At 47.8% G+C, this 24815-nt stretch overlaps 1 protein-coding gene across 1 annotated transcript in view; it reads left to right on the top strand.

Moving 5' to 3' along the window:
* Positions 1-24316, top strand: part of LOC119400556 (leucine-rich melanocyte differentiation-associated protein-like) — an 83364-nt gene extending 59048 nt beyond the window's left edge. The window contains exon 3 of the mRNA XM_049417692.1: positions 23180-24316. Within this exon, the coding sequence (XP_049273649.1) occupies positions 23180-23486 (307 nt within the window). The 3' untranslated portion in view covers positions 23487-24316. The remainder of the gene's footprint in view (positions 1-23179) is intronic.
* The last annotated feature ends 499 nt before the right edge of the window (positions 24317-24815 follow it).

Genomic DNA, 24815 nt, shown 5'->3' with positions numbered 1-24815 from the left:
TTGGCCTGCGCTTGCAGGACACGGGAAAAAAAAAAAAAACATTACTCTGAAGTCACTAAGTCAGTCTACTTACTCCGTCATCCAGCTTCTTAGAAAGGTGTCAAATTCACGCGCAGGTCTAGATGAAGCAGATAACCTCAAGGTGCTACATGCCTTTGTGCTTAGTCGGATTCTATATGCCTCTCCTTACATGAACCTATCCTGCACAGGTAAAGATAAAATTAACGCTCTAATCCTCATGGCTACCAAAGCAGCGCTTAATCTCCCCAAAAAATACTAGCACGGATAGGCTCCTAAAACTCGGAACGCGCGGTGATGAAACAGCGCTAAGAGACGAGGACGGAAGGGCACACACACGAGCACTTTCAAACCAACTAGCCCACCGACAAGCACAGTCGGAACGCACAACACAATACAAGAACTGAGAGATGCACATATACAATCGCAGTGCCTTCGCCTGGCTGGGTCCGAAACAGGGCGGCATATACTGGATTCGCTTGGAATCTGTATACCAGCACATACTTCATAATTAGTCTCAATGAGATTCGAAGAGAGGCTAAGGAATATGAAGGAGAGTAGACGGGCAGAGAAGGTGTTCCGTTATTTGCATAGGAAGAGCGTGGACACTTTTTTTTTCCTGTAGTAAGTTAGTTTCCATTGAAATACAGACATTAGGCGAACATTAAAAAAAGAAGGTAAAGAGGAACAATATCTTTTTTCCCCTTTGTTTTTGTCGAGCCTGGTGGCACACTTGTCAGCGCCCCGTTATAAAGGGGACGCTCACAGCATCCATCCATCCATCCATCGGTGACGCAAAGGCGGGGATTCGGCTTTTGTCGTCTGCTAGGCTCTGGCTAGAACAGCAGCATTTTCGTTATAGTTCGCTCGCGTCGCACGGCGTTCCTCGACTAGTAGCTGTGTATTCTTCTAATAATAGTTCTTTAGATGGCTGCTAGCATTGCAGGAGTTTAAGAAACGTTAACATTTAACATATTGCTACGTACCAGCGGCATCGCGGCCAAGGAGACGAAGAGGAGGACGAAACAGACAGACTGGCGACGGTGGGGTGAGGGAGAGCGGGAGTAGTGGGGATCGTGGGGGGCAAAGTGGTCCTGATGGGAAGAGTAGGCCTGAGGGGCAAAGTGGGCCGGAGGGGCGAAGAGGGCTGGAGGGGCGAAGTGGGCAGGAGGGGCAGAGTGGTCTGGGCTGGTTGCAGAACGAGGAGCGGGACGATTATTGAAGGAAGGCGGGAAATTTTGTGCAGGAGGACCCCAGCGACTTCGGCAATGACGAGATATGTGTCCTATTCGGTGACAGTAGAAGCATATGGGCTTGTCATCAGGTGTTCTCCATTCGGACGGATTACGGAACGCTGGTGGCGAGCCAGACGGGCGGTCGCCAAGTTCAGGCCATACCTATACGGGCGCCCGTTTTCGGTCGTCACCAACCACCACGCGCTCTGCTGGCTGAACTCTCTTAAAGACCCCTCAGGGCGTCTTGGTCGCTGGGCTTTGCGCCTCCAAGAGTTCTCCTACTCAGTCGTGTACAAATCTGGCCGCATGCACCAGGATGCCGACTGCTTCTCCCGGTACCCTGTCGACGATCCTGATGACACTGACGCCAACACGATCTGCTCCATATTCTCAGTGTCTTTCTTGGTTCACATTGGGGAAGAACAGAAACGGGATCCCGTGCTCCTTGACCTCATCACCCGCACGAAATCTTTCCCAAACGACGCCTCTGTTCGCCACTTTGTGCTTCAAGAGGGCGTCCTCTACCATCGAAATTTCCGACCTGACGGACCTGATCTTCAAATTGTCGTGCCTAAGCATTTACGACGCAGTGTCCTCGCTGAACTTCACGATGCGCCGACAGCTGGACACCTCGGCGTCTCTCGCACATACGAGCGCGTACGCAGCCGTTTCTTTTGGCCAGGCCTTGCTCGCTCAGTACGCCGCTATGTCGCCACGTGCGAGTTATGTCAACGCCGCAAAACACCGTCGCTGCTACCCGCTGGCCATCTTCAACCACTGGACATACCCACGGAACCCTTTTACCGCGTTGGCTTAGACCTTCTTGGACCTTTTCCCGTCTCAACCATAGGAAACAAATGGGTCGCAGTGGCTACAGATTACGCTACACGCTATGCGATCACGCGAGCTCTACCGACAAGTTGTGCAACCGACGTTGCTGACTTTCTGCTACGGGACGTTATCTTGGTTCACGGTGCCCCAAGACAACTGATCACAGACCGTGGCCGTCAATTCCTGTCTCAAGTTATCGCCGACATCTTACGTTCCTGTTCTACGCAGCACAAACTGACCACTGCATACCACCCTCAATCCAATGGGCTAACGGAACGGTTTAATCGCACGCTTACGGACATGCTCGCTATGTATGTGTCGCCGGACCACCGAGACTGGGATGTTGCCCTACCCTACGCAACTTTTGCGTACAATTCATCGCGTCACGACACGGCAGGCTTTTCCCCTTTTTATCTACTGTACGGAAGAGAGCCGACTTTACCGCTGGACACGATCATTCCTACCTCCACCTCGTCCACCAGCGAGTATGCCCGAGACGCAATCGCGCGAGCCGACGAAGCCCGACAGCTCGCCCGCGCTCGGCTGACGGCGTCGCAAACCAAACAACGACGCCGGTACGATGCTACTCATCGAGACGCACATTTCGTTCCCGGTGCCCTTGTGCTGCTCTGGTCCCCTCATCGTCGGGTGGGCCTATCTGAAAAACTTTTGTCTCGTTACACGGGACCTTACCGTGTACTGCGTCAGGTAACACCTGTTACCTATGAGATTGGCCCCATCTGTCCATCGCCATCTGTTCGGTCCAGCGATATTGTTCACGTTTCACGGCTCAAGCCCTACAACACCGCTTCCGAAAACGACCTTTAAAGCCCCGGGACGGTGCTTCGGCCGCCGGGGGTAATGCTACGTACCAGCGGCATCGTGGCCAAGGAGACGAAGAGGTGGACGAAACAGACAGACTGGCGCGTGCTGTTCGCGTCGGTTGTGCTGCTCGCCTAAGCTGAAAACAATACAGGGATACGTATCCCTCTGAGCTGGTGTCTTTTTCCGCAACATATTTGGTGGAGGTGCGGGGTACCCACAGCTTCTATATACCCACAGCTATCGCGATCAGGATCACGCCCCCGAGTTCGTAGCCTCACTGACTGGGCTGGATGGCGCTGAAATAGCTTACCTGAAAGCGCGAATGTCCCGCCAAGCGAGTTAAATAGAGTACGCTGCATTCGAAACGAAGCGCGATCAATTTTACGGCTTAATCGGAAAAGTTAGTGTACTGCAAACAGACTTGAGTTGTACCAGAGTCCTCTGGTTGAAGGAAAGTTCACACTGCACTCCCAATTGTAGTCATGTGGATCTGTATACACAAAACGTTTGCCGACAAAATAAAATTGATATCTTTATCGACCAGCGGGTTATTGAGGACAACTAGCGTAGATTTGGCGAGCTGGATGCCCAATACAACTTGTTACACGTGCTATCGGCTCCTAATGAAACGTTATCAGTGGTCCACGTGGTACAGTTCGCACCCTTATGATTAGAGATAGATCGCTCAGGCCGTTTGCCGCTCCTGAGCCTCATTCATGCTTTCTATAGTGCAGTGCTGCCTAATCGGGTGTGCGGGCCTGTAAGTGGTGATGACAGGACGGCGCCTACTGTACAGTTCCTAATGTTTGGTGAACGCGCTCCGCTGTTCGTATTTCATTTGGCACCAATGCTACAGCATGGCAAACAGTAGGAAAAATCGGCGAATGTGTCCAGGAAGAGGAGAAAGAGCGCTTTTTCTCACCATTCTTTTGTCCCCTTAATTTGGCTGGTTATTGCTATTCTTTACCGCGCTGTAACATGGCTGAATATTTTAAGGTGAAAGCCTTAATTCCTCATCAAACGCGAAAATTGACCGTCGACGTCCCGCGTAGGCAGCGTCAAGACGTGTGATGCAAAATATCATCACAAAATGACGTCATCTTACGACGTGGTGATTTGACGTCATTACGTCGTCGTCACAAATTTTGGCGTCGATACCGGCCAAAATTTGTGACGTCATAAAGTCACGTTCACGTGATGACGTCATTACATGACATCGTCGCTTTGGATTGCCTCTGTGATCGGTGGGCGGAGACAATGCAAAATCAGATGCTGTGTATCAGATTTCCTTATCAGAGCTTGCAATGCCTCCGATACTGGAGGCAGTGCAGAACCACGTTATGTCCAGAAAGCATGAGCATTCGGGGGGGGGGGGGTAAAAAAGGAAGATGGCTGTCGCCTTGAGTCATCTTAGGCAAGTGCATAAGGGACCCTGTGAGTCTTTTTTTTTAGTACAGTAATCGCACCACGCCCTATGAAGAGTCGACCGTTGAGAGTGATTTACACTATTTTGCAAATTCATCTAATTACGACTTTCGATGAGAAAGCTTTATATTTATCTGCGCTAGTATGATTACACTAATTATGTTTTGCATACTTTGAGACGACCTGTGAACGAGTCAGCAAACGTCGATTTATTAACATAGGGATTAAATATCTTGCAAAAAAAATTCGGCACATCCCACGCGTTGTGGGAATCGGTTTCATGCGAAGCAGTCAGCGAGTACTTCTGTGCTTTATTTTATGGCTTTGAGCCAAGCGTTACGAGGTGGATCGACGTGTTTTTGTAAGTGTAATAGCTGTGTGCACATCGTGGGCTTACCAGGCACGTCGACAACACTGGCGTTTAAAGGGTATATTATGGTGCGGACGTAACGTCAGCCCTCACGTTAGAGTACATATGTCAGTATTATCGACACTATGTGCAATTTATGGTGCAATCATGTGAATATCATGCGTAACTTTCGTTAATGTATTCCTCCGGGGTCGATCAATGCTTCAATACAGCTTGCTGAATTAGTGGAATACAAATGTAATATTTATTAGACTGCTATAAAAGCGGAGCCAACACTAGAACCACAGACGTTAATCTGATATGACGCCTGTATAGTAGGAGTACATATGTAGCGTTTATTGCTTTCTTTTAAAATTAGATAGCCAGCACCACAACCACAGTTGACGTTGCACCGACATTACACCTGCATAGGCTGTTTTTCCAGACCTGTTTATGGACCTGGCGTGGCTCTGTGGTAGAATACCTGATTGCCACGCAGAATGCTTGGGTTCGATTCCTGCTGGGATCATAATTTTTATTATTTCCATTCATCGGGTCAACGCTGCCGATGTCGGTTTTTCTTGACGCTCTCTGATTTAAATTACCAGTGTCTGTTCTCGCCGTTCCTGGACAGATATAAACTGTGAATCACCTGCTGCGCATACTCGTACACCGCGGCCCGTGGTAAACGGGTATGTGCCACACCTCCGTCTGGGTGCTCTCATGATCGCCTCCTTAACTTGGTGTAGACCAAAATTGACATGGGAGGGTGAGAGGATTTGACGAATATGACCGTCGGGCCATCACATAAATAATGTGAATATCCTGTCGAGTACGTCGTCAAACCCTCTCCTGTAGACACGTGTGGCACATAGATAGATAGATAGATAGATAGATAGATAGATAGATAGATAGATAGATAGATAGATAGATAGATAGATAGATAGATAGATAGATAGATAGATAGATAGATAGATAGATAGGAACGCTCAAATTGCCAAAGGTTCGCTAAAAAATGCTTCGAATTTAAAAAAAGACTCCGCACAACCTACCAATGTTTCATATCGCCACCGTGCTTCCCCTTTTAACTCGTGTTCTCAATTTTCTTATTTCTTGTTTAGATTTCAAGTACTTACGACGCGCTTGCACCGCAGCTGCTGAAAACTTGGTTTTAATGGACGGTTGTTGCCCGTAACGACCACTTAATCTATTCGAATGACATCAGACGTTGTTTGTGATGCACTTAAAACTCCGAACAAAGGAATTGAACCAAAACAGCACATTTGGCAACTGAACACGCGCAGCACGCGGCATACATATATTGCGCTTTGACGCAGACACGGAAGCCGAAGCCCGAACACTGAAGTTAGTGATCGAAAACGGGCCGGAAAATCATTTCGAGTGCGCCACGGCCATAGGACAGTTGCGAAAAGAAATCGTCGCCATACATGCAGATCAGTTGCGAAAAGAAATCGTCGCCATACATGCAGATGTACACATTCATGGCTAGCAGGCGACACCATGAGCAGTCGACACTGAACGTGCTGCTGACGGCAACTCCATTCGATTTCGCTTTGCATTTTGCTAGAACATTCAGTACAACTTGCCCACTAATATTTCAATAGCTCGAGCAGGACAGACAGCATCGAGCCGCCTTCACGTAGCGAGCGCGCGCGCAAAGAGCGGCACCCGAGTGCTCTCTCGGAGGTCACACGCGAGGGGGCGCCACTGAGAGAGCCCGAGGCAAATGAAAAGAACGGGTAGCGTACTGCGCAAGCACGAAGGAAGGAATCAGAAAGAGAGACGGGAAAGAGCGCACACATTCAAATGTTTATTTATTCAGAACAATTACAAGTCAATATATAGACATACACAACACATGCGCCGCCGCCCGTGTGCGCAGTCCCCCTAGCATCTGTGAACCCTGTTGCGCAACTGTCACGAGGACCAACAAGACGGCCACACGTATGCGCAAAACAGCGTGTGATCTCTCTCGCACCGTCACAAGCCAAGCCACTTCTACTGACAAAGATACTTAAGGCATCATTCACACAGCCGTCAAACGCTCCGTCGCGTCACCGTCACGTCAAAAAAGCCTACAGCGGGCGTGATGGATCAGTGTATTGGCGCTGGCGTCGACAGTAGCACGTTCTTGTACAGTGTTGACTGTCTGGTCCTATGGTCGCCTCGACCTATAGAGAAACGAAATCAGCATTATGCAATAAATGGGTTACATAACTTCTTGACTGTGTAATGTTAGCGTAAACTATGAAAAAACTGTTTAGTAGTACACCACGAACACGACGTTGCTATTATTGTAACGCATCAAATAGCACGTGGACTGCCATGACAATATTCAGCACGTGGGCTGCCATGACAACCACATATCTGCGTTCATGATGCTGAGCGGTTCTATGATGCTGGTGTTGCTTTGCAGTCGGGGGAGCGACGACCGCACGAAGCTCAGCGACGATAAAATATATGGTTGTGGAACATGTGCCGGCATCGCACTGATTGAAGACACCTAATTGATCCAATTTGTAGGGGCGGGGCTCCGTCGCCGGCACGGCGGAAACGTAGAGCACCGCTCCACGTCATTGTTTTTTAACACGAAAGTGTGTTATGCCAGGGTCCACCAAGACTTCAGTGACGTATTTCCGTCACGGAAAATGATGTCGAAAAAATATACGCAATGGCAAAGAAAAAAGTTCCGTCAACGGGCAGCGAACCCACGACCGCTCGGTACGCAACAACAAATGCCGGGCACGCTATCCACTGCGCCATGATCACAGACTCTAGTGGCTTTACAAACGCGCCTTTTATATCTACCACTCTCCCGGTCGGCGGGGTGGTGTTGCCCTCTGGGAGCGGTAAAGTAATTCGTCATTACTGTGGCCTCCGCGATTAGCACCTGCGACGCGTTACACGTCCATCCCATTCGGCGCGTTTTCAATGATGATGATGAAACACTTTATTATACATATTGCTGAATGGATGGAGTCCCTAGTCCCGGATTCCATTGGCTCGCGCCCCGGTCCTTGCGCGGGCCACCAGGGCCTCTTGGACCCCCCGGTCCGGGCTGGACAGTGCCGCCTCCCATCCATCTCTACTGAAATCCTTAAAGACATCTGTTTTGGATGTGTGGCACTGGCACTCCCATGCCATGTGATAAAGTGTAGATAGATTAGTGTTGCATAGCCTGCATGTTGGTGAGGGGTACTTGTCAGGGTCGATTTTGGAAAGTATGTGTGGGTTGGGATACGATAACGTTTGTAGGCGGCGCCAGGCTACCTGTGCGGCTTTACTGAGTTGAGAATGTGGTGGAGGATATTTCCTCCGCGCAAGCCTTTGGTTTTGTAATATTTCAGTGTATGTGGTCAAGTGGGCCGTCTGATCTGGAAGGGCTGGAGTCCCTACACTGAAGTTAGAGTCCCGGGGTAAGAGAGCTCGGGCGGAGGCATGAGCTAGCTCGTTGCCTCTGACTCCACAGTGGCAGGTATCCATATGACTTGTTTACAGTCTCCCTCAGTACGGCCTTCTGCTGCTTGTGAAAGTATTCTGCGTGCTAGAGGACTGATTTTGCCTTTCAGGTAGTTGCGACAAGCCGTCATTGAGTCCGTAAGGACGAAGGTTGACGCTGGGTTTCTGAGCGCGAGGGCGATAGCGACCTCCTCCATGCTTGTAACATCACCCTGTATGGTAGATACGCAGTCTACACATTGCCCCTGGTTGACTACTGCCACCGTGCACTGTCCTGTGTGTGACCGGGCGGCGTCCACGAAAAGGCGCTCGCGTCATCTGAGTATTTATCATGGGCTTTGGCTCTGGCTTTGCGCCTATCTGCATGGAATGCGGGGTTCATATTCCGAGGAAGAGGCTTGATGATGATGCCTTTCCGCCATGCCTCCGGCAGCCTATGTTTGTTCCTAACATGCGTTTGTGGTGTTATGTTCAGTTTAGAAAGCACCGCCATGCCAGTTCAGGAGAGGGCTAGTCTGATTATTTGATTGTCGAGATGGGCTTTGAATAGCTCTGCTGCGCTGTTGTGAATTCCCAGTTGTTGGAGTCGTTCTGTAGACGTCCATCTAGGGAGGTTCAGTGCCTTTTTGAGGGTATCGCGCAATATGGTGTCGATCTTTTGTTCATATGTCCTGTATATTTGTAGGTAGGGATAGCTGTATATTACATGGCTGACTACAAAAGCTTGAAAGAGGCGTAGGAGGTCGTGTTCCTTCAGCCCTCTGTGCTTACTGGCAATCCGGCTAATCATGCGGGAAATTTGGCGGCACCTGTTCCTAAGTTTCTGTATTGGGATCCCGTTGTTTCCCTTGTTGCTGAAGTATGCTCGTAGGATTCTGGTGTTTCTGACTTCCTGAACGTAGGTGTCCTCTATCTTGATTTTGAGATGTGTGGTTTTCGAATATCTGTGCCGGAAGACAAGCAATTCTGACTTAGATGGTGAGCATTCAAGGCCCGCTGCGTTACCGATTAACTGGACTGTCGAGGCTGCTTTTTGCAGGTTGGTCTCTATGAGTTGTAGTGAGCCCTTAGACCATATGGTGACATCATCTGCGTACAGGGCGTGGTGGATTGCCGGAATTTGTTGTAAGGCATGCGGTAGTTTAAGAAGGGCGATATTAAAATAGAAGTTCAATTATGTCAATGCCTTAACACACCGCGAGGTGACGACCTTAGCCAAGCGTCGTAAAAGCGTCGGCCTCGCTCGTAGCTCTGCGACGCCATAGCGACGCGCGCCTGCCTCACCTGGCTGTAACACCGCATTCCCCGCTCACGCGCTCGCCCCTAGAACAATCGCGGCCGGGCTACCGGGGCGGCACGACGCGCTGTGCGTTTCCCTCTTGTCGGGCCGTGGTGTTCAATCACATTTTAACATGCCGCGAGATGGCGACCAAGTTCTGCGTCCAATATGCGACGCTCTTTTGGCTATCACACCTAGTTCTCTGATTACGCTTTCACCGCTAACTACTACAGCTACCACAAGAATTTGTTTAATCATTTAGCAGGGACTTAGTGGTCGGGATGGAGATGTACCACCAATCATCAAAGTGGGCACATCCACGTTAAACGGTGCTATAGCTGCCAGACATCAATATACATTGCGCAAACTCTCTTAATCAATGTACAGTAAACATTCAGTTACTTCTGTAAGGGCACGCTTTACTTTCGTGTTATTCCTATTCCTATGACGGGGGGATCAACCACGTTTTTTTTTTCTTTTTGAGTAGAGAACGACTAGGAAATTCTCTCCCCTGAGAAGAAGCGGTTGTGTGAATGAGCCATGACAGCACTGCTCCGACGCTGTCGTCTGAAATATTAGTTGTAACGAGAACTTTATAAATGTCACGCCCCGCAAGTCCTAAAAACGACCTCGAGCCCAAAAACGAATCCTTGTAATAGAGCTATAAAACAACAAGGGTAAAAAACGACAACCGGAAGTGAAGTTCACTGGACTCCACTTCACTCATGAAAAAGCGGTCAAGAACGGGATCCTAGATTTGTGGCTGCAGTTCAGCGAAGACCACATTTGTTGGGAATATAGAAATATCGAAAAGGAGCAAGAAGGGACACGGAAACCGTTTCAAAGTGCCTACTCAAAAAGCGGGATTAAAAGGGGGAGGACGGTGTTGCCAGCCTGCGCAGCAGCTCTCCAGAAGAAGCTGTGTCATCACCAGCACCAAGGCAGAGCACCAAGGCGCACGCGGATCGTCTGCGTGCAGGTGGACACCCCCACAGGTAGTGCCTCTGAAAGCCTCCTCCAGAAGTACAAGAGTGGCAGCCCCAAAAGGGACCAGAGGCCGATCCATGTTATTCCCTGTTGGCACGCCATCTCCCAACGTGTAAAAAAATTGGCCAGTAGATATGGTGTGTTTGTAGTAGTTTCGGCACCCTGCAGCAGATCTGTTTATTAAGGAACGAAAAGTTTATGCGTGAAGAAGCATGTCAATGTTTTCACATGTCGGGTGTCGTTTACTGATGTGGAAAAGTTTACATCGGGCAGACTGGGCGATGTAATAATGAACGGATGCGGGAACACAGTCTGGCCGTTAGGCGTAGGAATTGTGGGTACCTAGATTTCCATTGTAGGAGCTGCGCTTGCGTAGCGCTATTTGAAAAATTGGAAATCATGGCTACGTCAAGACAGATGACAGAAAGAGAAATCGTAGAAGCTTTCTTTTTTTCATAAGGCAGCATGACGACAAGCTCGTCAGCGCACCTTCTATTATTTTATTGTCGCACTGAGAAGTGTTCCTCGATGGTTACGTTTAACGTTTAGGTTTTTTTGTCTTGTTTTTATTTGATTTCATTCTTTTTCCACGTAGTTTATCTTAGCAGCGTTCTTAATTGTTATCAGTGGATTCTTCATCTGTGGTGCTTTTTTTGCCTCCGTCGTTTTTTACCTTTGTTGTTTTATAGCTTTGTTAGCAGGATTCGTTTTTTCTCATGGTTCGGGGGCTTGATCTTGTTTTTAGGACTTTTGGATCGTGCCAGTTCTTGTTGCAAGCAATCTTTCATTCGGCACCATGTTGATCGGAGCAGATATTGTTGTCAGTGAAAGCAGCTTGTCTTGTGATGATGCAAAAGAGATCATATTCTGTTTTGCGCATACGTGTGGTCTTTGCGCATGTGTGATGCTTGGCGCCTGCACTTTCTTGTATACGTTTCGTTGGCCCTCGTGACATTTGTGAACAGCGCTCACAGATTCTAGCGCACACGGGCGGCGCATGTGTTGTGTATGCCTATATGTGGGCTTGTTGCTCCGAAGAAATAAATAGCGCTCTTTCCCGTTCTGCTTTCTTGCTTCGTGCTTGCGTAGTACGCAAACCCGTTACATCTGAATAACCAACTAGCCAGCACGAAGGTCTTATTGCAGCTCTATAAAAGCCTTATACGCTCACGACTGGACCACGGAGTCTGTCACACCAAGTGCTTTGAAAATGCCGGACGCCGGGCACCATATAGGTATTCGCCTTTCTACACGTGCCTTTAGGACAAGCCCCGTAGAAACCATTTACGTAGACAAGGGGAGAAATTCGGCCTTGTTGGTAAGACATGAAACGATATACTTGTGGAATCAGATGAGTGGTCGCTCCCTCTGCAGAGACCATATCTATGTTTTGCGGATTCCTCAAAAGCGAATGCAAACGATAAGCATCCCACGTAGTCCACTACAGTGGTTTCGCAAGCCATTTACGTTCTTTTTTTTTAACGCGAAAGTGTTTTATGCCGGGATCCACCAAGACTTTCATGACGTACTTCCGCCACGGAAATACATCAGCAAAATGAACGCTATCAAGTGGCAAAGAAAAAAACTGAGAAAAAATTCCGTTGACAGGAGTCGAACCCATGACCTCACGGTCTGCAACGACGGCTAGAGGGCATTTAGCCCACTGAGCTGCCGCCGAACACATAACGGAGGCTATGTGAACGCACCTTTTATCTTTTACACTTTCCTCTCACGGTGCTCTTGGATGGATGAATGGATGGATGGACGGATGGATGGACGGACGCTGTGAGCGCCCCCTTAACGAGGAGGTGACATATGTGCCACTAGGCTTGAAAAAAACGTGCCGTTGCTACGACCGTCCCATTTGGCGCGTTTCCAATACAAGTGTAATTTCGTCAACGCTTTAACACGCCGCGAGGTGGTGGCTTTAGCCAAAGCCTCGCTCATAGCATCCATCCATATCGAAAAATAGCTCTCTGACGCTCGCCTGGCTGTCGCACCGCCTTCCCTGCTCGTCCTGTGAGAATCAACGGCCAGAGAGGGAAGACACGACGCGCGTAGCTTTTCTATTTGCGTTCCACGACGCTTTGAAGGAGTGCATATCGAGCATCAGTGTTTATTGTGCTTGTTCATGCCATATTTGCTCGGCATTCACCATATGCGGTGTCCACGGATATGTTAAGAACTTCAGCTACCGCAAGGGTTCGATCATGATCATGGACGTTAGTCGTCGGTACGGAGATATGCCACTAGGCGTCAACGTGAGTGCGTCCACATCAAGCAGTGCTATATCTTCCAAACAACAGTAGGCATTGTACAAGCTCTCATATGCCAGTGCGCTATAAACAATCAAGTACTTCTGTGACGACACGTTTCATTTTCGTGTTATACCAATTCCTATGACAGAGAGATCAGCCATCTTTTTTATTACGTGTTCTTGGCTGGATGAGCCAAATATTGTTTTGCAGTTTTGTTTTCTTATTAATGTATCCGACGCTTTGGAGTCGATTGCCACTAACTGTGGTCTGCGCTACTGAACGATTTTTTTTAAACGAAGGCAGACACACACCAGGTGCTTGATGCATGCCTCATTTCCTGCTTACAATGCTGCGTTGACTGTCGCTCGGTGTAGCGTCTTCTAACTCATTCAGCTATCGGATTGCTATGGCAGATTCATCGATGTGCTATAACTGCAAATGTCGATCATTTCTTGTGCCGCTGTCCCCAATTTCAACAAATCAAATCATTTTATTTGCCAGAAAGAAACAGGTTCTGGAGAGGTTCACTGGCTAAAAGCTGTTTATGGACAGCTTGACGACATCGCCGGTCTCCTTCAGGAGACTCAATTGATGGTCGACTTTTACTAAAGGAAGGCTCTTCCGAGTCTGGCTTCACAGCAAATCAGTCCAGAAAACCACACGAGCCCTCCTGCGGTACTTTAAGGCAACAGCGACCGCCTGTGTGTGCGTGTGTGTGCGCGCGCGTGTTGTGAAATGTGTCTATTTTTTACTCCCTCATTCCCCTCCTCATGAGTAGGGTAGCAAGCTGGACGTTACCTAGCCTCCCTGGCCATCCTCTATTCGTTCTCTCTCTCCTTTTTGCAAGAAAATGTGCAGCGGAAGATGAAGCGTCGAGAAAACGTTTCAAATGGAGGCTTGTCATCGTCAGGGCCCTGACGCAGGCTAGTCCCCCTGTCGAGTCATTCCCTTTTCGACAGTTTCTCTTCACTTCATCCAATTGTGTTTCATTCAGTAGAGCTAATTGAGACGATGCTTACATATTGCAGAATGGCTGTGCCAGATCCTAGGTTTTGTCATATTGCACTGTTAGTTGTTTGACAACAATTTTGCTAATGATGAATTGTGCAACACAAAAGTTGTCCTCTTGAAGGTTTGATGCTATATAGCTGCATTTTAACCACCGCGATATTTTGTGTTCTTTTGCCGCCTCTGTATATTGTTATCCAGTCGCATGCTATATCTTATTTTTTTGTGCTTATCACGTTTCTATGCTATACAGGAATCGTTGCTGTTTTAAATAATAAATTATGACATGAACACTTTTGTCGGTGAATCTACCGAGCTCTCACTCTGTAATAGTAATTACAGAATAAAGTAACTATAATTAGCATAACAGAAAGGGCTTCCTATAAGTGCACTAATTGCATGCGCAAAAACAAAACAGCAAAATGAAAACAGATCCTGCAGGACGTCCTAAAAACGTCTTTTCAAAGATAATGCAATGGAATATTTTAGGTATCCAGCAATTCCTTTTATAGAATGAGATTTTTTTGCAGCGTTTTTAAAACGTTTTCTGGATGGTTTTAAGAACGGATTCTAGCCGGACATTAGACGACATATACGACGTTTTCTGACCTTTAGCCTCTATTCCGTGACGTCTTCTAGACGCTTTTATTGTCTAAGTTAAACGTTCATAAAACGTCAAGTATCCGTTTGTGCTACCTGGCTCATTACTAGAGGCCGTATTTTTAGGCCTTATAAAATCTCGTTTTAGGCGCCAAAAAGCGGCAGGCAAAACAACGTTTTAGGCTTCCGAAATCGTAAATATAGGCACAAAATTAACGTTCACATACATGCCAATACATTCAAGCTAAGACGTGCGCGAGAATCTGTCTACGACAGGAAAACGAGAATGTTGTTGCTTAAGATGGCACAAAGTCGCCAAAATTTGAACATAGCCGTGCAATAGACCGATCTCACCGAGAGTTGCACTACGCCACCGCTGCCGCAGTGCATGCCGGTACTTGGAATACTCGGTACGTTCAGCTGCACATGGCTGGTGCATCGGCGAGCTGCATTATCGAGCTTTAGGGGCCGTATTTGGATGAATCGCGATGGTTGGGTTCACGTGCTGCATGCTGGGATGCTACAACAGCAACCTTAAGCAAAAGGACTCGGATTTTGCGTGTTTTCAAAGGATGTCAAGCTCCGACAGGAATGTGTGCGACAGTCAACGAAGTTGGACGGAGCGGAAACTACCGCGCACTTTCAACGTATTGTTTACCGTGTTTGTGAATTCCGTGTGTATAATGCATTGTAATTTAGCAGCAATATATTGCGTCATAACAAGCTTTCTGCGCGACCGATGTGCCGATCAGCGACAGCAAAACTTCATACAACGTGGGCTCGATCCGCTCGCCGGGGCGATCGGCGCCAGCGGCGACAGGTTGGATAAAACGTGTTTTCCGGGCAAAACAGAGATAGCTCAAATATATAGCGACACCTAAACCGACCTCTCATCAAAAGCGATGACGACTGTGAAGTGTCTAGCGTGAACGATACCTGTGATAGAAGCCAAACTTATAACTGCATGCTGCGTACAGCTCGCGCCATGGGGTACACGGCGAAAATTCGACCGTTCCGGCATCGCAGCCAACTTCGCCGCCAGGATTTCCTTATTCTTTTCAAAATGTGACATTATCGCGAACGCAGCGTAAAGCAGCAACAGCGGTAGCAAAGCTTAGCTTCTTATGTAAGCGTAGGCGGCTCTTAAAGGAGCACTGACATCAAATTTTAAAGTCGAGATGTGTCATTCATTCTATTGCTCGGTATGCATAGGTCTTCTTGGCCAAATTTGAATGGTGTCCGTCGCATGGAAGTAACTTTATTTTGAGGGCAAACAGCGTACAGAAGCTCAACGGAAGATTGATCACGCTGCGACATCGACACTAGTGCTACGTGTAAGGTGTGATACATTCCGCAAATACCACCCTGAGTGACGATACGCTAGTAACAGTGACGTTGCCGATCTGAATGTATTTATTGTGGCGCCGACGCCAGGCAACGCTCTCACTGCTCTCACTCCCAGCCGGTGGCTCCCCTTGATGTCCCGATCCGTGCTTGCGATTCATCGTGTCGCATCGACTAATTTTTCGTGTGCTCCACAGCGCGAGTGCGGTCAATCGGAGCGACTACGAGCCAGCATGTCGGGGAACCGCTGCGTAGTGCGGACCTGCTCGTCGAGGCCGGATAGGTGGGGCCATCTGGCGGCGCAAATAAGAACCTGGCAAGCACAGAGTTGTTATTGTAGAAACCTATCGTATTCTATTTCTCTGCTGGTGCGCATTCGCTATGCCGATATTCCATAGACCCCTTTGCGTATACCGAAGTGGCGTGCACGCTAAAATTCTCTGATATAGCTAATTGAGACACACCAGCGAGTATGGCCCAAGCGTGCGTCCCCGGGTACCTCCTCGTTGCTGCTTGGAACGGCGTCCATTTCTGAATCGGTGTTTTGCAAAGGGTCGAAGCGAAAATGATTCGCGACGTCGCGTATCGCGGTGATTCCAAGTTCCAGAATGTCGTCTTCAACACAAGTCGGTGCTTTTGACGGCGACGCTGGTGACAAGGCATGACTGAACGTGCGCGCCTAGCAGACGAAATGTTAGCTGAGCAGCTGATCCACACGTAACTCCTTTCTGTGGACAAGTGGTAAACTGGGGCGCGGTCTGGAGTTGACCTCGAGGGAGCGCTGCCAGCGCTAAAAAATGTTGGGCTTGCAGGCCGTTTTGAATCATACTAGATACCGGTGATATAAATCAATAAAACAGATAGCTATTCGTCCCTCAGTTGCATTTTCGGTCGCGAATCGCTACTAGGGGGTAGATAACTACTCGTGGATGCAAAAATCCTGACATGCGTAAATTTGATGTCAGTGCTCCTTTAACGTACATACCTATGCACTGCGGCTTCGAAGCGCTACGATATCGGCGCCGAGCAATCAGCTGAGGCTGCCGCCGCCGGCCTGAGCGGGCTACTGCTCATCCGCCAGATTGTGTGTGTCACCAAAGCCTCTCACTGACTCATCCATCCCTTGTGCAGCAGGAAATATTTTGCCGTTCACAAGATGTCCGTGACGTTAAACTTTTGCAAACGGTATGCGGCCAGTCGGCGCCCCGCGGGCGCGCTTCTAACCTACTTCACGGCGACCGTCACATATTCATTCACGTTTAAGGCATCACTGTGCTCGAAGTCCTGCGCTGACAACACAGTGTACGTACACTGAAAGTACTGCTTGAACAAAAAAGAAGCGCAAAAAGCTTTCTTTTTTTTTTTCGTCCCATCGGTTTGTTTTTTTCCCGTCTTCGTCGTCGCGGAGCTCTACGTTTGGGCAAGTTATCTTCAGCACACTGCAACTTGTATCGCTCGCGTGCTGACGTTCACTAAAGATTTTTGCTCTCATGACGACAGGAACGTGATTTCTCGTTGTTGTTGTTGTTTTTTTAACTAACACTTATTCAGCGAAGCGACGCGCGTCCATCAACACGACGAGACGACCTGGCCACATGTAAACGTTGTCTACTGTTCTTTTTTTTTCTCTTAAAGCTAGGATATGCAGTGTAACCTGAAGTAAAATAACATACATGAGAGGTCCGGATACAGTTTAACATAGCGTTCAATTGTCTTCTGTGCCGAGTATTCATGCCAAACGGCAATATACCTGCAGCAAGCAGCCGCACCAGCAGCGCTCACAGTGCTCCAACTAAGATGGCGGCAGTGCCGCTGTCGGAAACTCGCGCATGCGCAGATCATCTGGTGACATCTGTCTATTGTGGATTGTCCCGCACGGTTCGCAGAACACGGTCTCTTCCGTGTTCTGCACGCTGAGCCTGTTCCAGTGTCGAACACTCCTGGGTGTCTTTTCGGCATGACTGAGAAAGGCAGAGCAAGAGCAGGTAGCCAGATCGCTTAAAAACCAGAAGGGAGGGTTCCTCCAATTGGCCGGGTCGAGCCGCGTAGGGCCAATTTCTCCCCTGTCAGTGAACCACTGGCATAGCCACTTGGGAGTTTCGGGGAGTTCCCACCTCGAGACTTTTCAGTTTTGCATGTCTTTATATGCACGCAGAAATACAAACGCACGCATGAACACACACAAAGTATGGTTAGACGCTCCCCTCCCCTCTACGCAAACATTTCCGGCTACGCTACTGCAGTGGAGACCTTACAAAGTAAATTACAAACAACACAAAAGCCGAGTGCACATCGCATTTTTCTTTCATTTCTTGCTCTTCTTTCCGCTGACGGGTCTGGCATTCGCCAACCGCTCGAAGCATGTTAGTGCGGCGGCGAATGCTCACCGGCGTGTCCCACTTCGCTCTTGCTAGCGGTTGTTTCCGGGAGTTGGTTGAACTAGAGGACTAGGTTGAACCCCATACTTCCGAACAGTCAGAGTTGCGCGGCAACATGAATAACGGTCTCAAACTGCACTCAGGAGCGAAACTTGCGGCTAAATAGTGTTCATATAAGCGCCAATCTTGAAAATAGGCATTTATAGGCATTTGTAAGCATTTAGGCACAAAAGCCAAAAAGAAAGGCACTATAAAAACACTATAGAAGCCCTTCTTCACCTTTAATTCATGCTCATGTATCAAAGTGGCGAGATAGGAGTGCGAGGAATAAAATAGCTTAGAATAACAGAGGGCTGAGCTAGTTGGTAAGTATTCATTTTAAAAAGACAGAGCGTGCAAACACGGACACAAGAAGTCAGGACACCACAAACGCCGACTAACAACTGAATAGATGCACAACGGCGGAAAAGAAAGAAAGCACGAAAACTTATCTGCGCATGCCCATGCAATAGGCGAACCTATCAATCCGGCACGCGTGGGGGCCTACGCAAAAGATAACTGTTAAGGCATTTGATTTCATCTTTATGCAAGTTAATCGACAGTTGGCTCACGCATGCGCTACCACTATTCTCGATATGCCATGCTTCAATAGTCAGGCGCCTTTCTTCATTTCTATGCCGGTACAACACTGCGCATTCATCGAATTTTGGCGTGCACTTACAATCTCCACAATGTAAAGATAGATTACAAGGTGAGCCTCCGGTTAGTGATCCTATATGTTCTAATAATCTCTGGTTAATGCAGCGGCCCGTCTGTCCTACGTAGAAGGGGCCGCAGCTGAAAGGGACCTTATACACCACACTCGTACGGCAATCAGTGAATTTGTTGGTGTGTTTTACGAAACAAACATCGGTCCGCTTCTTGTCTTTTACTCGCTCATTCTTCCTCTGCACAGCGGCACAAATCTTACCTAGCTTATTGATTGCCGTGAAAACAACATTAATGTCGTATATACTTACTACTTTCTTTAGCCTGTGAGATACGCAATGAATGTACGGTATACCTACATCACGTTTTTTCCTATCGCTTTCTGCAACCGTGCTCGGACTTAACATAATGGACTGCCGACTACATCACGAGGATACCCTACATTTAAAAGACGCGTAACCTGTGCGTTAAAGCTATCACTCATTTTGTTCTCACACGACTTGGTGAGGGCTGGCTTAAGGCAAGACATGGCGATACCGTTTTTTACAACCTTCGAGTGCTTCGACGAAAAATTTAACTGCGGTTTCGAAGATCTAGGAGAGTACTGCCAGCACATTCTTCTGAAACATTAAGGAAATGTCTAGAAATTGTATTATAGAAATTGTATTTCATTATTCTGAGGCACCTCTTTAGTAAAGGTCAGCCCTCCTATATTTAATACAAATTTTTCGCTCACTGAGGTTACCACCGTTTCAAAGTCCTCATCACTACAAGAAATCAAGTAATCGTCCACATAACGAAAAACCTTAGTAACGAAATGACGTAAGGCGCCTTCCAAAAGTTTGTCACTCTCGTTAAGGTATAAATCACTAACAACCGGAGCAACCTTAGAGCCAATACATATCCCTGATTTCTGCACATAATGGCTTCCTTCCAATCTACCAGCGTCGACTTTAAATACCTGGACAGAATTTCTAGAAAAGCCCCGGTAGAAACACCACATTTATCGGTGACAACCGTCTGGTGCCCTGGTTCGTTAATACATTCATTAACACATTTTAACAAGTCCTCATGCGCCAAGGAGTAATGAAGGTCTTCAATATCCATACTAAAAGCTTTACAACAGCCGGAGTTCAAATCTAATCAAACACACACACACATGCTTACATGTCTTGACTCCACAGAAAAAATGAGTTACATGCCATGCTGAAATTACGTGCCGTTTTAATCTCTAGGGCGACCGTGTTCCATATTTTTGTTCCATTAAATTGTATTAGTCTTTCTCCGTAAACATTAAAACATTTGGGCAGATTGAAATTACCATTCGAAGCATGTCGCGTATTGCGTTTAGGAATTTAAAAAGATCGGCAGGCAAAGGTGAATTTCTATTAAGGATGTTATTTACTGAAACGGCAATTTTGCAGTCGCGCAACATCAGAACCGAGAGAATGCGCTGTGATTGGAAAATATTACCTACTGATTCACCTTGGCTTATGATTTTCAGTGTACGCTTTTGAAGTCGTTCAAGGGTTTTTAGATAACTGTTGTACGTCACACCCCACGATTCCAGACAGTAACTTATGTGACAGTGACACAATGAAAAGTAGAGTGTGCGAAGTATAGCTTGTGGAAAATATTGGCGAGCTTTTATTACAGAATAGCAGCCAATGGCTACCGTTGCGCACACACTCTGTACTTGCTCATGCCAGTGTAAATGCTCATCAAAAGTGACGCTTAAAGGGGCCCTGCAACACTTTTTGAGCAGGGTCAAAAAGCGCTGCTAATCGGTTGTCGTGGCTCCCGAAACACGCGAGCCAAATATTATAGCGAAGCGAGCGGCCTGGAATTTACAATAAATTCTCAAAGTCAGCTGAAAATCGCTCCCTCTTCTCTGGACAAATGATGTATTAGTCCGCAATATATCACGCGATTGTCGGCAGTTCCACCATTGGCTGATGTTATAATCACGATAACACCCTCATTACTAGCTTCGTTGTTAATTTTGAGTTCAATAAGTAGATAATATGTATGTTTATATTGTGTTATGCCGTTAAAAACACCGAACAAACATTAATATTAGCACTTCCGGTCTCACCGGCAGCTCATCTGCTCGTAGTTGCGTGGTTGCGTTTTCTTCACCATGCGCAGTGCCGAAATCGTGAATATTTCTGTGCTTTTGACCATCGCCGGTTGCCGTTGAGAGTGGCAGCCGTCCTAGTGTTGCCTCGTCAGCTGGAAACTGCATCGTCGGCACGTTCTCACGACCGACCGAGGCAGGGGTGCAGCATTTCTCCGATAACAATGCTGGCGCCGGCTAGTTTAGGATACCTGGGTTCGCTGTATGGCGAGAGTCCCGTTCGCTGTCTGTTCAGTATGTCATCGAGCCGTACCTCGGCGTATCCTCCCCGTAGTCTGACGTTCCCGAGAAACCGCGACACAACAACCAAGCAGACTCGCATTTTCACGGTAGCTGCAGACAGCCGGGGGATGGGTCCGCGCCGGCCCGATGCCCCACGATATTTTCTTCTAGTCTTTAGTTTTTTGTTGTCAGCCCCGCACTCGCTGTGCGCTCGCATTCAAAGAGCAAACAGCATCGAATTACCGCCACTGGGAGAGGGTGCACGCAGCTTTGCCGTGTTGAATACGATTCAAGCGCGAGCAGTGCGACGAGGCGGTGTATCGGAGTGTGGGTCGAAACCCATCTCAGCTGTCATTCGTTCCAAACGCGCACGCAGGTTTGCGTCCATGGTTGGCAGATCGATCAAAACACTACGGCAGTTCGAGGTGCACACCCAACATTACCAAACCGACTCGCAGTTTTAAGAACGCGCGATACACGGTTCGATGGGCTCCGCTCGACGACGACCACGCAAGCCGACCGGAAGTGGCGCCACAGACCACGTGGTTGCGCCGAGACGCCAGAGAAAAAAAATGAAGAAAAAAAATGCCGCCGGTGCTGACGTAACTCTTGGGCACCTCCTCGCACCTCCGCCCTCCCTCCCTCCACGCCCCGCGCAGCTTTCCGCGCGCTCGCGGCGTTGAGTGGTGGGAGGAAGCTGCGGAACGTGATTTCTATAATTTGGTAACACCACTTAGACTTGACGGATTCGAAAAATGTTTGCGGCATATGACTCGTGAAGAGTCATACGTCAATAATGAGACCATTCCAATATAACTCAGAAAGGTGTTGCAGGGCCCCTTTAAAACAAGGGACTTATTGAATAGGACCGTTGTTTATTGCTAGGTTAAGAGATTCAGCGTCAATATATTTCCTGCGAGAGTGAAACACCATGTACTTTGTTTTAGTACAGTTAACAGTCAGCTGATTCCTGGCAAACCATTCCGAAATGTTCGATAAATTGGTCATCGCGTCGTTTTGTAGATCTCCAAGGAGTGTCTTGTGAAAACTAAAACAGTGTCGTCCGCGTACATCAGTGCCCTTGACCTCTGTAGGGATCGTGGGACATCACTGATGTATACAAAAATTTAAGTTTGTAAATTGTTTTACATTGATCAAGACAAGCAAGTTCGGCTTCTTTGCGCAGAGCGGTAACCCTGGTACCCATGGAATAATCTGAAAACACAAATGGGTCTGCTAAATTTTGCAATATGAAATTTTCTTTGTGGAATCCAAATGATGTAGGCATATTCTCATCTAATGAGTGTCTCATAGGCGGTCACGTGGACGTAGCTTTCTCTTGAGGTAGGGTGCCTTGCTCTTTCGAGCAGATGGCCGCCATTGCGGTTCACAGCTGGGGCTGGATCTTAATGTAACTCCCAAGTACTTTACGTAATCGCTTTTAGTAACTTCCAAATTTTCTAGTATGTAAGGAATGTTAAGAGGCTTTTTTTTTTATTTGTAAAACTTATGGCTACGGTATTCCTTGCGTTTAGTGTCATTCCCCATTGAGAGCACCTGCCTGGATTTTTTGTAACAATTAGCGATTAAAGTTGATCTGCTCCTCAGTTTGATTTGCCGTTGTGTACACGGTGCAGTCGTTTGCGAAAAGCCTTATTTGAATGAATGAGTCGGCGCCGAAAGGAATATCATTAGTATATATAAAGAATAAAATTGGCGCCATGACGTATTCCCGCAGTGCTCCTGACAGGACGTCTAGGCTGCTCGTGATATTGTTGTTCACAGAAAGAAACTGGCTCTGCAAGTACGATATGTTACCCGTTTAATAACGTTATGGTCATTACCTGTTGCTGCCATTTTTATAATTAGAACATGGTGGGGAGCGACATTAAGCGCTTTTGCAAAAGTTAGGAAAACGACATCTATTTGTCCTCTTGCGTTCAGTACGGTTTCAAAATCCGTACGGATTTCCTTGTAGTTCACTGGTACATATGGGTGGTTGTCAGTTTTCCATTTCATAACCACCTTGCTGGATTCCGCAGAACTGATCTGCAATATGAACTGTTTTTAAAGCACGTTGACGGTTGTTTCGCAGGTACCGGTACTACGTGATCCATAAGCTTCGCCAACTCAAGTTCCTGGACTCGCGTGCTGTGACCAGCGGCGAGCGGGCTGAGGCTTTGCGCGTGGGTGCCTTCATGCGGGTCGCGCGGCCACCGCTGCACGTCGCAGGATCGGCGCCGTGGGCCGGCTCGGAGGAGGAGGAGGAGGGAGGCGCTTACACGCCGCTGCCCCCCACGCACGGCCAGCCGCGCAACAAGACCGTCTACGGGGTGCTCAAGTACAAGTACACCGGCAAGCACTCCGAAGGGAACCGCTTCATTCGCAACGACCAGCTCTGAAGAACGCCAAGCTCTGGTGTCACCACTGCACCGCATACTGGTTTCACGATCAGGACTGCGATTTGTGAAATTGGCTGGCGCTTTTCTACGGCAAGTGGCACGTGATACCGCAAGCAAATACCCGGTACTCGGTGAACATTTCGCGTGGATTCTACCTAGAGCCGTAGGCTGTCCGAGTGCCGATCGTCTCATATCTGTTTCGAAAGAACATATTAGCAACCAAAAGGTGCGGCTTATCGGACTGGTTAGGTCCATTTCAAGGGGTCACAGAGCTTGAAGACACTGGTCAGCAGGCACAAACAATACGAGCACCAACTTTCAACTGTGTGTTTATTTCTGGAAGCAGTTTTTATGAACATCGAAAGGGTCATCGCACATGACAACGCTAACTAGCCGTGCCCATATCGCTTTGTACGGGTTAATAAATAATGAATGAATAATGAATTTTATTTTTCCTTTTTGGAACACAAAGGAAGCAGACACTAAAGGATGTGTGGCTCGACAAAAGCTTGTCACTCTTACAAAAAATTCCGTGCGCATGCTGTAAGTAGCGCGCAAATCACACAAGATATACCACAATATTAATGAAAACTAATAGACAATAATGCCAACGAAAGTATAGGGGGCGTTATTTGTAGTAATTAGAATATAAATGTGGAGAAAGTAAAGTGGATGAAAAGATAACTTGCCGCCGGCAGGGACCGAACCTGCGACCTTCGAATAACGCGTCCGATGCTCTACACAGCGGCGGTCAACCTCCCGCCCACTTTATGAGGTATATATGTGCATTTAAACCTAGGAGTCTTAGTCAGCACCGATCAGAGCCATGGCTGCGATCGGTGCTGACTAAGACTCCTAGGTTTAAATGCGCATATATACCTCATAAAGTGGACGGGAGGATGACCACCGCTGTAGCTCAGTGGTAGAGCATCGGACGCGTTATTCGAAGGTCGCAGGTTCCGGGAGCTAACGGGAGCTATGTACATCTACAGCGAAGGGGAGAGGCACATAAGCCAACCGTCTGTTGCCCTTCGCGAAAAGGATAGGTGCGATTTTTAAATTTGAGCTTGTCATCTTGATTAACGCGGGAAAAGTTTCATTGTACCGCTTTGTTTGTTTGTTTCTGTACACACGTGTATGCTCCACGGGTTGCGGCATGTTCGCCTCACTGGGATCAATCAGCTGCGCACGCGCAGTCGCTTTGTTGTGGCGTGGTTGGCCTTTGTGTGTGTATATATATATATATATATATATATATATATATATATATATATATATATATATATATATATATATGTGTGTGTGTGTGTGTGTGTGTGTGTGTGTGTG

This window comes from Rhipicephalus sanguineus, chromosome 7 (assembly GCF_013339695.2).
Source record: "Rhipicephalus sanguineus isolate Rsan-2018 chromosome 7, BIME_Rsan_1.4, whole genome shotgun sequence".
Taxonomy (NCBI): Eukaryota; Metazoa; Arthropoda; class Arachnida; order Ixodida; family Ixodidae; genus Rhipicephalus; species Rhipicephalus sanguineus.
Note: the sequence above shows the minus strand (reverse complement) of the source record. Positions and strands in the feature narration are given on the sequence as shown.